General features: G+C 42.1%; 1 protein-coding gene across 4 annotated transcripts in view; it reads left to right on the plus strand.

Moving 5' to 3' along the window:
• STOX2 (storkhead box 2) overlaps positions 1 to 13224 on the plus strand; it is a 224385-nt gene that overhangs the window by 204516 nt on the left and 6645 nt on the right. For all 4 annotated transcript variants that reach the window (XM_034959471.3, XM_003823457.5, XM_034959475.3 and 1 more), the window contains one exon: positions 5476 to 7741. In XM_034959471.3, the coding sequence (XP_034815362.1) occupies positions 5476 to 7741 (2266 nt within the window). The remainder of the gene's footprint in view (positions 1 to 5475; positions 7742 to 13224) is intronic.

Consider the following 13224-nt stretch of genomic DNA (forward strand, 5'->3'; position numbering starts at 1 on the left):
ACTTAAAAGAATAACTGTTTTGCTAGCTTTTATGGGAAGAGAACTTAAATCCCAAGGCCCTGGTTTTCAGACAGACTGAGGAGCTTTTTCTTCTGTGTGACACTGATGACTCATTGGTCAGCCTCAGAAGTTTGCAAGGACACCATACAAACCCAGGTCTAGCGCAGGAGTTTGCTAACCTGCAGGCCTAGTGTGGCCCACCACCTGTTTTTGTAAATAAAGTTTTATTGGAACACAGCCATGCCCATTTGCTCATGGATGGTCTTTGGCTCCTTATGCGATAGTGGCAGAGTTGAGTAGTAGCAATGGAGGTCATATGGCTAAAAGCCTAAAATATTTACTATGTGGTTCTTTACAGAGAAAGTCTGCTGACCCCTGGGCTAGGATATGGTGGTAACTATTTAAAGTTATGTTCAGCAAGAGCTCCAGATTTTAAACTGGTATTTCATAAAAAATGAAAGTTTGTTTCCTGCCTGCCTGCCTTCTTTCCTTTCTTCTTAGCTACCTTTCTCCTTTCCTTCCCTTCCTTCCTTTGATTTTTTTTGGTCTGTCTTTTACTATCAGTTAAGCTACAGCAGAAGAAAATATTTTAGAAAATCTAACCTTTTAAATTCTACTTGAAAATTGTATTTTTAATGACAATGCTAAAACTCTGAAGGGATTTAAAGATCATATTTACATTTTTTGTTTTTAAAGGTAAGAATAAAGTATTTAGTTCTTTTATATCTTACTATTCAAAAATAAAGTTTTTGAGCCTAAGTATTATTAAAATATTTGGATCTCATATTTAATGTATATTTTATAAATCAAAAGTGTAGTCTAGAATTTGGCTTCTTTTCTTGTTTTGGGCATCCATATTCTAAAGAAAGTTTTTAGTGAATAGTCTTCCAGCAAAAATTTCTGGGTCAGGCGCAGTGGCTCATGCCTATAATCCCAGCTCTTTGGGAGGTCGAGGCGGGCGGATCACAAGGTCAGGAGATCGAGACCATCCTGGCTAACACGGTGAAACCCCGTCTCTACTAAAAATACAAAAAAGTTAGCCGGGCATGGTGGCGGGCCTCTGTAGTCCCAGCTACTCAGGAGGCTGAGGCAGGAGAATGGCATGAACCCGGGAGGCGGAGCTTGCAGTGAGCTGAGATCACGCCACTGCACTCCAGCCTGGGCGACAGAGCGAGACTCCGTTTCAAAAACAAAAACAAAAAAAAATTCCGATACATCAAAACTTAAACCTTTTTATCACTTTTCTATAAAAGTGAGAAAAACAAGTTGGCTGAATTTTTGAAAACCAACTCAACAACTTTTATCTATCAATTTCCATTACAGAATCAAGAATATTTTTAAAAGGTTTATAAAGAATAATACTTGCTTCTTGTATTTCTAAATAACTATGCATCCATTCATCCAGAATGATCATTTAAATTGGTGGTCTGATACCTGTTAAGCTGTTACAACTGAATCTTTCTGGGAGGAAGGCTGGTCTTCAGGGACATAGAGCTAGACCCTATAAGTCCAGGTATGGAGCTGAACTTGACTTTAGAGATTCCTGGAGAATGTTAATATTAGATACACTGTGTTCTGTCTCCCGTTCATCTCCTTATGTTGGCTCTTACTGAATTCTTCTTCAGCCAGCGTTCTTCACAAACAAGAATAATCTAAAGATGCTCATTAAAGCGTTTCACTTGAAAGTGCTTAACATACAGAACAGGTCCATGTGCTCACTGTTCTGACAGTTTGTCAGATTTGCAGGACTAAAGCAACACATAGAGGCTGATTGTGGTGGCTCACACCTGTAATCCCAGCAATTTGGGAGGCCGAGGTGGGTGGATCACTTGAGGCCAGGAGTTTGAGACCAATGTGGCCAACATGACGAAACCCTGTCTCTACTAAAAACTACAAAAATTAGCTGGGCGTGTGGCACGCACCTGTAATCCCAGCTACTCGGTGGCTGAGGTACAAGAATCACTTGAACCCGGGAGGTGCAGGTTTCAGTGAGCCAAGATTGTGCCACTGCACTCCAGCTTGGGTGACAGAGTGAGACGATATCTCAAAAAAAAAAACAAAAACAACAAAAAAAAAACAATTCATAGGTATAAGTAGACCACAGTGTCATGCAGTGTTTTAAAATAGTTATTTTTGCTTTGAAAAATGTAAAGGTGTGGAAGAGATCAGGTTCAGGCCTGTTAGGATGTAAAGTTTATTTTTGTTCTTTAAGCCCTCACAATCTGAACTCATGATGAACTTTCGGAGTCGAATTTGGAAGTAGTGGAATATGCAAACGTTAAACATCCATCACAACCATCACTTTCTCAGGTCAACCCTACAGATTTCTGGCAGAACCCTGAATTTCACAATCAGTCAGTATATTAGGGCTTCATAATACAATGATAATCATAAACATAAGCAACTTTCAGTTAAGTCTGAAAACTCTCAGGCCACAGCATGGAAAATGGCTTGGACAGGGGGCAAAGAATGTTTCTAGTTTGCATTATCAAATTAAACATTATTTGATGGATATACCTGGAAACCCAAGACATAAAAAAATTTAAGCACAAATACTCTATGGAAATAGAAAAATTTTTCTCTATTTTTCTTTTTATTCCTTCATTTGAGAACTACTAGAGAACTTGTTTTTAATGGTAAGTAAAGATGTTTGCATTGTAGTCATAATTCTATACATTAATAGCTTTATGAGTTTCCTAAGATCATCATTTGGAAGGCCTACAGTCAGCAAATTCTATAATAAAATTAAACTTTTGCTTTATAGTAATAGCTATTTTTATGACGTATACATCAGCCTTCCCTTATTAGGAGCCATGGTAAACTGGTCAATCATGAATACTTATAAATGAACCTTACGAGTTTTTGAAAAAGTTTGTCACATTGTTGACTAAAAGTATGCTACCATTTAAGATGTGGTCGGTTTTAAACGTGGGCTTGTTATCTTGATTGCTGTGCCAAACAATGACAGTGGGCATCATTCCTGAGACTGCGGTGCAGAGGTGTGCCCTCATCTCAGAAGGTATATTCCGTGTCAGTGGTGTCCCCTGAAGTTATTCAGTGGAAGGCACTTTGGGAAGCAGGGGCGGGAAGATCACTTGAGCCCAGGAGTTCGAGACCAACCTGGGGGGCAACATGGAGAAACCCCATCTCTACAAAAAATATAAAAATTAGTCCCAGCTACTCGAAAAACTGAGGTGGGAGGATCACCTGAGCCTGGGGAAGTTGAGGCTGCAGTGAGCTGAGATCTTGTCACTGCACTCCAGCCTGCGCAAGGGTGAGACCCTGTCTCAAAAAAAAAAAAAAAAAAAAAGGAAAAAAGAAAAAAATTCATTTCTGTTTTGTACAGAAAGTATTATAAAATTAAAAAACAAACTTTGTTATTATTGGTCTTAAAATCATTTGTATAAAAACTAATGCTCACTTGCCAGAAGTAAAGTATTAGACTAAAAGGAAACCATGCGACTCAAAAATTAAATAATTATATTGATACCTTATCTATGAACAATGCTACCTTTTCCGCCTTGGTCACTAAAGATACCTTCTGAAGATGGTAACACAAATGGGTGTGTATGTTACCGCGCATTCACGGATTTTCTCCCCTTGAGAATCCCAGGCCATTTCTAATACCTTTATTTCCTACTTTGGAAGGACTTGGGGAGTTGAAGCATCTCAGCTGACCCAGGTGTTCTAGGTTGGTGCACATTGTTGTTTGAAGGCAATCTGGTTTTCCGTGGGTCCCGACCCAAAGTGGAGACTAACTCCCAGCTAATGTTTATTGAGCACTCTCTGTGTGCCAGGCACTGCTCCACACACAAAACTCCTTTCACCTCAGCCCTGTGGCTACAGGTACTATTGTTATCTACCTTTTGATGACAGTGAATGGAGGCTCAGAGAGGCTGAGCTGCCTAAGGTGGTGCCAGCTGTCTTCATTTGCTAGGACTGCCGTAACAAAGTGCAGATGGCTCAACCAACCAACACGTATTGTCCTACAGTTCTGGAGGCCAGAAGTCCAGAATCACGATCTCAGCAGGATTGGTTGTCCTTCTGAGAGCTGTGAGGCCCCTGTCCTCGGCTTACGGATGGCCACCTTCTGTGTGTCTCCTCACACTGTCTTCCCTCTGTGCCTTTCTGTCTCCAGCTTTCCCCTTTTTAAAAGGACATCAGTCGTATTCGATTAGAGACCGCTCTAACGACCTCATTTTGACCTGACTTTAAGACCCTTTCTCCAAATAGGGTCATATTTAAAAGAGTATTAGGAGTTAGGATTTCAAGATATAAATTGGGGTGGGGAGTGCATAATTCAACCAGTGACACCAGCTAACAATGACAGGGCAGGGTTTCAATCCAGCAGCCCGGCCCCAGCCTTTTAGTCTCCACCTTACACTGCCTTATTCGTGTTAGGTTGAACCACATGAAACTGCCATTTTTGTGAGTCAGATGGTTAAATATGGGCAGTTTCATATGACTCAAGCTGACCGATTTCAGGTCAGTCTTCTAAGTATTACCAACCTTTATGTGCCTGGCATTGAGAAATGGAGAATACCCAAGAAATGAAGTAAATGGGCTGGAGCCTGGGGAACTTAAACTCTCTTAAGAATTTATGCTCTTAATTCTGTCTCTTAAGGTAGACGAGGCATAAACATGCACAAAAACCCTTTGAAAACAATTATCAATCATACAAAGAAGCTTTCATCATTTTCATCTGGTGTGTCTATTCTAGCCAATATGGGAATTTTGGACAAAAAGACAGAGAGTGTCAAAGCCTTCACTCATGTATTTATTAGGGCTCTTTGGTTAGAAATTAGAAAAACCACCTTCTTCTTACTGACTGACGCCAAAAAGGAGAACATTCTTACATGAATTTTAGCCGGGCTGCAGTCAGTTTCCAAATGGAAGGCAATGACTCCAAAATTAGAGGATACACCATAAACAGTAGTCAAGTCTAGTTGCCCTTTTATATAATTCACAAAATTAAGTTTATTAAGTAAAATCTTTAACAATGAGCACACACAGTAACTCTTCTGTGGTAGCCTCCATATATGTTAGATATGTTTTTTAATATCAAGGTAGATATTTTCACTCTGCTTCTCTAGTTGCTTTTATTGGAAAAGCCTTTTCTATACTTTCATATCATATCATGGGAAACATTTTTCATTTTTCTCTCATTTAAAAATATTCTGTCTTTCCTGTTTCGTTCAGGAAACAGGAAACAACAGGTAACAACAGTAGCAACCTGACTCCACCTAACTTCCATCTCTGTCTTCCCAGCTTTTATATCTGCTCATTCTGCGGGTAGTAATTTAGGAGTTACCCAAGAAGGCGAGGATTTGCACTGAACTTAATGAACACCTTTGTCTGAATTGTGCATCCTAGCTCTGTGATGGTACTTCGCATCTTGGCGAATGAATAGGATCCTGGAAATCAGGAGTCCACATGTTCTGTCTTCATTCTCACAAGTGGGTTTTTTTTTTTCAGGTGTTCCAACGCCAAGCCAAGAAATTCTGCGGCACACGCTGAACACGCTGGTACGGGAGAGGAAGATCTACCCAACTCCAGATGGCTACTTCATCGTGACCCCACAGACTTATTTCATAACTCCTTCCCTCATAAGAACTAACAGTAAATGGTACCATTTGGACGAGAGGATACCTGACCGGTCTCAGTGCACCTCTCCGCAACCCGGGACCATCACGCCCTCTGCCTCAGGCTGTGTCAGGGAAAGGACATTGCCCCGAAACCACTGCGACTCTTGCCACTGCTGCAGAGAAGACGTGCACAGCACGCATGCACCCACCCTGCAAAGGAAGTCTGCCAAGGACTGCAAAGACCCTTACTGTCCCCCTTCTCTGTGCCAGGTGCCACCCACTGAAAAGAGCAAAAGTACTGTAAATTTTTCCTATAAGACAGAAACTCTCTCAAAACCTAAAGATAGTGAAAAGCAGTCAAAAAAATTCGGGCTAAAGTTATTCCGGTTAAGTTTTAAAAAAGACAAGACCAAACAGCTGGCCAATTTTTCTGCCCAGTTTCCTCCTGAAGAGTGGCCCCTGCGAGACGAGGACACGCCAGCTACGATCCCTCGGGAAGTAGAGATGGAAATCATTAGGCGCATTAACCCAGACCTGACCGTGGAAAATGTCATGCGGCACACCGCGCTCATGAAGAAACTGGAAGAAGAAAAGGCCCAGAGGAGTAAAGCCGGATCCTCTGCCCATCACAGCGGAAGGAGTAAAAAGAGTAGGACTCATCGGAAGTCCCATGGAAAGTCTCGGTCTCACAGCAAGACACGGGTGTCTAAAGGAGACCCTTCCGACGGTTCACATCTGGATATCCCAGCTGAAAGAGAGTATGACTTTTGTGATCCTCTTACCAGGGTGCCCAGGGAGGGCTGCTTCATCATTGAACACAAAGGAGATAACTTCATCATGCACAGCAACACAAACGTGCTCGAGTCCCACTTCCCCATGACACCAGAATGGGATGTGTCTGGTGAATTGGCTAAAAGGAGAACTGAGATGCCTTTTCCTGAACCTTCCAGGGGAAGCTCCCACTCAAAAGTGCACCGAAGCCACAGCCATACACAGGACCGGAGGTCCAGGAATGAGAGATCCAACAAAGCCAAGGAGAGATCCAGGTCGATGGATAACTCCAAAGGCCCTCTGGGGGCTTCTTCTCTAGGGACGCCGGAAGACCTTGCTGAAGGCTGCAGCCAAGACGACCAGACCCCCAGCCAATCCTACATTGACGACAGTACTTTAAGGCCTGCACAGACCGTTAGTCTCCAAAGGGCTCACATTTCGTCCACAAGCTATAAAGAGGTGTGTATTCCAGAGATAGTCAGTGGCAGCAAGGAACCGTCCAGCGCTTGCAGCCTTTTGGAGCCAGGAAAACCACCCGAGAGTTTGCCATCCTATGGCGAACTCAACTCTTGTCCAACAAAAACAGCCACAGATGACTATTTCCAGTGCAACACCTCTAGTGAGACGGTGCTCACGGCACCATCACCTCTGGGAAAGAATAAGGAGGACCATGACACTCTGACTTTGGCAGAAGGGGTGAAAAAGCTCTCCCCATCTGATAGGCAGGTCCCCCACTCCTCCAGGGAGCCTGTGGGGCACAAGGAGGAGTCACCAAAAGGGCCGGGTGGGGGCCCCGCTGCTTCGGGAGGAGTGGCTGAAGGGATCGCCAACGGACGCCTCGTCCAGCACCATGGTGCCGAGCCCAGCAGCTTGGACAAGAGGAAAGAGATATTTAGCAAAGACACACTGTTCAAACCTCTTCACAGCACCTTGTCTGTAAACAGCTATCACAAGTCGAGCCTGTCCCTCCTCAAATCTCACCCGAAGACACCTGCTGACACATTGCCAGGCCGATGTGAGAAACTGGAACCGTCCCTGGGGACCTCGGCAGCACAAGCCATGCCTGCTTCCCAGCGTCAGCAGGAGTCAGGAGGGAACCAGGAAGCCTCTTTTGACTATTACAATGTCTCTGATGATGACGACTCTGAGGAAGGGGCAAACAAGAACACGGAGGAGGAGAAAAATAGAGAGGACGTAGGCACCATGCAGTGGCTCCTCGAGAGGGAGAAGGAAAGAGACTTGCAGAGGAAATTTGAAAAGAACCTCACCCTTCTCGCCCCAAAAGAAACCGACAGCAGCAGCAACCAGAGAGCCACCCATTCAGCCCGGCTCGACAGCATGGACAGCAGCAGCATCACAGTGGACAGTGGATTCAACTCCCCACGGTAGGGAGAGGTGTCTCTGTGCACACACATGCACCTAGCGGGGCCTGGGGCTTTATGCACGTAACTTGACAAGTTTCTGATTTCGTAGTCTCAGTTCTATGGATGAGGGTTAAGAGTTGTATGAGTTGTATTGTTAACAATCTGTTTCTGACTTCTTTTTCAGGAATTGAAAAAAATGTTTCTGCACCTGTAGAGATCACCAATCTGGACTGGTGGGTTGGCTCCTCCCCTCAAACTTGCATCAGTCCGATCTAACTAAAACCAATATTTCCAGTATTTTTTCTGCTACGTTCATATTGCCACCCATGCTAAGAGAAGGATGTTTTTTAAGTCCTTCAAAAATAGTAACTTTTTGAGTAGAATAAATAGTCTGGGGGCGGGGGAGGAAGATAGGGGTTGGGAGTAAATTGATTGATGCTAAGATAGGGGTCCCTGTAGTGAAAATACAATAGCAGATCTCAAAACCTCTCCAATGGATCTAGAAGCTTGTTGCCATTTGGATCCCGCTGTTCTGTGCAGCCTGTCCCTCTGGCTCACACACCTTCCTTTCACTGCCAAGAAATGGAATATCTCTTCCCTCACAGCGAGGGCAGGGGCCTGTGCTCTGTTAGATCAAAGCATGTGCCATGTTTATTTCTCCTCCTGCAGAAATGACGGAGCCCATTTGGGCAGTCTAATTGTAGTCCCTTCTTGTTAATAGGTGTTAGTTCAGCAAAGGGTTGACAGTCGAGAGTTAGTGGTGCCCAGTGGTCATGGCCAAAGCTCTAGAGTTGTTCAGGGATTCAGAAAGCAAACAAGAGTCTGTGCAACTTCCTTTTTTCTTCTTAACTCTTTCTTCTCCTCAAAGAGCAACATGGGACCTAATTCTCTTTCTAACTTCTACTCCAGATTGGTGACTCTGAGATGCAGAAATACTACTGAGAGATTGACATTTCTCATCAGCTATGATTCCCAAGATTTTACAATACTTATAATTTTAACATGGATTCAGATAGGATTATGTACTTCATATATTTATTTTAATTATTAAGAATTAAAATTAATTCCGTTGTGATCTTTTCACTATATCCCTGGATAATTTTGGAAGTGAGCATCACACAGCTGGAACTGGGAATCATTAATTGCTTTGTCCCATATTAGGCCTTTGTGATTTATTAAAGGGCTGGTTCATTATTATTATTATTATTATCATCATTATTATTTTGGTCTTGGAGCCTTTCTTCCAAGTTAACACGTGTGTGGAAGTCTAAATGTCTGCACAGAGCTGAGAGATGGCCGTGGTGACAGTGGAGACTGTGGGCCCCAGTCCCTCTCCCCATCCCTCGAGGAGCCTCTGAGACCTCAGGGAGCCATGGGCCTCAGCCTGAAAACCACTAGTCTACTAAGTGGCTTTTCTAAGAAATCATTTTTGCTAAATAATTTTTTATCTCAAATCAGATATTATTTTCCGATTTATTTTAACTATCCTTTTTTTCTTCATTTTCCTGTTCTACTCTTTTTTCCTCTTGAGTTCCCCGTAGTGGATACCAGATTAGCAAAACAGAAGGTCTGTAATCCGTGGTAGAAGTTGAGAACAATTTTTGGTGGTAGGTGTGGTGTATTTGCCTGTGTCTTTCTGTTCTACTGTTTCTCATTATGTAGCTTCTGCCTCCTACCTGCTTTTCACATGCTCGTTTTAAACCTTTCTCCTTTCCCTCTGGGCCCCTGGGCTTCCACAGACAGGAAGCTGCCGTACTAAGGAGATAGTTGCTAAGGAGACATTGGGAGTAATTTAATGGGTTCTAACTAGAAAACCTTCCACTGCATAATATTGAAAGTTTTTTGTTTGTTTGAAGGTAAACAGAGATATTCATGAAATGGTTGAACCAGTATCTCTACAGAATATATTTTACTATCTCTAAACTTGGGGTGCAGAATATAGAATTTATGACTGGGATTATTTCTTGAAGTAAGTTGATTTTCAGTTGTTTCATTATGTGCTTAAAGTTAAATGCTTTGTCATGGCAGAAGGTAAAGACTGTTCTAAAGAGACAACCTTCACACAATAGCCGCATGTCTCCCCACTAATATTAAGTAGAATTTTCTCTACATGAAAACATGTATCACCTATACATGTTATACAGTTAGAGAATCTACAGAACAATTGCTAATTTTACCCCTTTCATATTTACTACCCTTCGATTAGAAGCTAGGTGACAAACTATTTTCTACACACCTTAATAAAGTCACTGAGTTGTCTCGCTGATCCAGGAGTAATGTTCTGCAAAGGAAAGTATTTGACTTCTAGAAACTTTGCTCTGCAGTCTGGGGAGTATTTTAGCCAGATAGCATTATCATGCGCATACATTACCATTGCTGCGAGACATGGGAATCGTTTTAAATTTTTTTTAGAGACAGAGTCTCACTCTGTTGCCCAGGCTGGAGTGCAGTGGTGATTGTAGCTCACTGCCGCCTGGAACTCCTGGGCTCAAGCGATCCTCCCACTTCAGCCTTCTGAGTAGCTGGGACTACAGGTGTGTGACACCACGCCTGGTAATTTTTTAAAAAAATTTTGTAGATCCTTCTGCCTTGGCCTCCCAAAGTGCTAGAATTATAGGCATGAGCCACCATGCCCAGCCCTGACATGAAAATCTTAAGCAGGCCATTTATTAAAATCTTTCAGTAAATAATTCACCGAGCAGCTAAGCCCCAACCAAAAAAAAAAAAAAAAAAAACCAGAAAAAGACCCCAAAAAGTGATTTTTCTCCACACTCCAGGGTTTCAGTGCTGGCTTAGAAGTCATGTCCAGCCACATTTCCAAAATTCTTCAGTCCCTTTTGTTGGAAATTAAAGGGTATGTAGAAGGAAAAAGGGTAGAAACTTGAACTATGCTATGAGATCTAATATTGAAAATGAAAAGTCTTGACGTGAGAAGCCTGTGATTTCAAATATGAGGCCTAAAGCTGGTTGATAAACACAATATGAAAATCAGAGACCAAAGGCTGCCAGGGGTATATCTGCTTAATGTATTGCAAGAACGTGTGCTGTAGACGCCTGGGGCCAGGGGAAGACATGCGCACAGAAGGATGAGCAACAGAACCGCTTGGTCCATTTCTCCTGCCTATAAAATCCTGAAATCCTGTTTTTCAGGTTGTACTCCATTAGCTCTCTTTAAAAAACAAAAAACCAACTTTTAAATTTGAGGAATATTTTTACTGCTAACATTCCATCTCCTTTAACTTTTTCATCAAAACACCCGGAGCCCGCAGCATGAATGTCACAGACTGTAATCATTATTGCAACAATAATGAAATACATTCTTTACCACAATTTACCACTATTACATATATTACATATTTACCACTATTAATATGTTGGCTGTGATTGAAGGTGGGCGAAGGGATCTTACAGTAGAGACAGACCCCAGCTCAGATCATGTATTGCAATATGTGTTTACGGTGCCTGGTATACAGCAGGCACTTAATAAATGTTGAGCCCACCCCTTGAAAGCTGGTTTAAGAGTGAATCCTTTGGACCTTAAAATGTATTTTCCCATAGAAAATACGTCATTCGTAATACATGGATTCTGAAGCGAACCCACAGTCACTATTTATTTCATTATATGCTAGGTATATAATGAAATAATCCACATTTTCTACCTTATTAGTGTACAGATTCTTCCTTGATGCTTACTTCTTCTTCACAGTCACCCTAGGAGTAGGTACATCCCATCATAACTCTCTATATTTTAGAGATGAGGAAGTCAGATACTGTAAAAAGTTACTTTAGTGATTAAGAACAAAACCAAAGGAATATGTCTTGAAATCTTTGGGGTTTTGCATCTTTCCTGAACCTCCTCCTTCCTCCACCTGCTCCATGCCTCAGTGGTAGCTCTGGCAAAGCCACTGGTGAGTTTTTCTGGGGGAGACGTCATGTAGGCAAGTCTCGCACTTTCCCTTTTAGTGATGACATTTTGGAGTGTCCTTTAGGTATGCTCAGATTTACCATAAGCATAATGAAAAACTTGACTTCTCCCTATAAATGGATTACCTTTCTGGAGGTACCCTTGACATTCAAGAAAGTCCGAGGGTTTGTTTGTTTTTTTTTTGGTTGTCAGTGAACAAACTGCCTTTTAAACAATTAACTCTTGGCTTCTTGGTGAGAAGCAAACTCAAAGCCACAAGGAGTTAGGCTTAAATAACCTGTTGGAAAGGGCTATCAGAGTACAGGATTCAAAGTTGCTATCAGCCTAGGATGGGAATGAAAGAGAGGAGAGGATGTGTTCGCTGTAGTAGTTTGACTTGTTAACTAGCTCTAGCAGGCTTAAGTCAGTTGTGGGGAGCAACTCTCAGAGACTATTTCCTAAATGTTGACTCTGCCTCATGCAGTGGATGTTTTGAGAATGCTTCTGGCTTCCTCAATCTCTGTAGCTGATACATTTCTTGTAGCCACATTGAGGCCCTGGCACAGGAAAGCTACTCAGTTCCTCTCAATCTGGCCCAGTCATCTTATTTCTGCCATTGCCCTATACATTTGAAATCTGAAATGTTCTAAATATCTTAAAGCAATGAAATAGATTCAAGTGTTTCTAACTTAGAAAAAGTAAAAGAGAGAGCAAAATAATACAGCTTTAAAATCACCTGTATTCTATACGAATTATTTTAAAAAGAAAATACTTCACGTATAATCCCAGCATTTTGGGAGGCCAAGGCGGGCGGATTGCTTGCGCTCAGGAGTTCGAGACCAGCCTGGGCAGCATGGGGAAACCCAGTCTCTACTAAAAACACGAAAATTAGCCGGGTGTGGTGGCACATGTCTGTGGTCCCAGCTACTCGGGAGACTGAGGTAGGAGGATTGCTTCAGCCTGGGAGGCAGAGGTTGCAGTGAGCTGAGATCACACCACTGCACTCCAGCCTGGGGGACAGAGCAAGACCTTGACTCCAAAAACAAAACAAAACAAAACAAAAACAAAAACAAAAAATCCAAACAAAAACAATCCTGCCGAAGTGGGGCAGAAATGAGTGGAAACTTAACAAATGAATGGGAAAAAAAAATCTAAGTTCCTTTATCGAAAATATAATGTATTTTAACTAAAGTGTTAAATTTTGAAACAGTGGAATAAAACGTTTAAAGTGAATTTTATTCCCATCTTTGCGGCAAATGCTCAGGGTCCCCCAAAAAAGGGCATGCTCAAGTCCCCCACAGTCAAAATCTGCTAATCCAGAATGAAAATGGAATCATTAGGATGAAATTATCGAGTGTGTTCAGGAGCGGCTATGCCAGTGAATTTCCAGCCTGAAATGAAATCATGACTTAGGTGTATTTATGAGTATCTGTTTTAAAAACCACTGTGATAGCTAGCTATCACCTCAAATTTTGAAGTCGTTTCGTTGAGTGTGAAAAAAAGGAGAAGACATTTCAAAGTGCATTTAGCTGTTTAAAAACCCTTTATTCACTGAGTGTGCTGCTGATTATTACATGTCTGTGGAAGCTTCTGGAGCCAG

This window comes from Pan paniscus, chromosome 3 (genome assembly GCF_029289425.2).
Source record: "Pan paniscus chromosome 3, NHGRI_mPanPan1-v2.0_pri, whole genome shotgun sequence".
Classification (NCBI taxonomy): domain Eukaryota; kingdom Metazoa; phylum Chordata; class Mammalia; order Primates; family Hominidae; genus Pan; species Pan paniscus.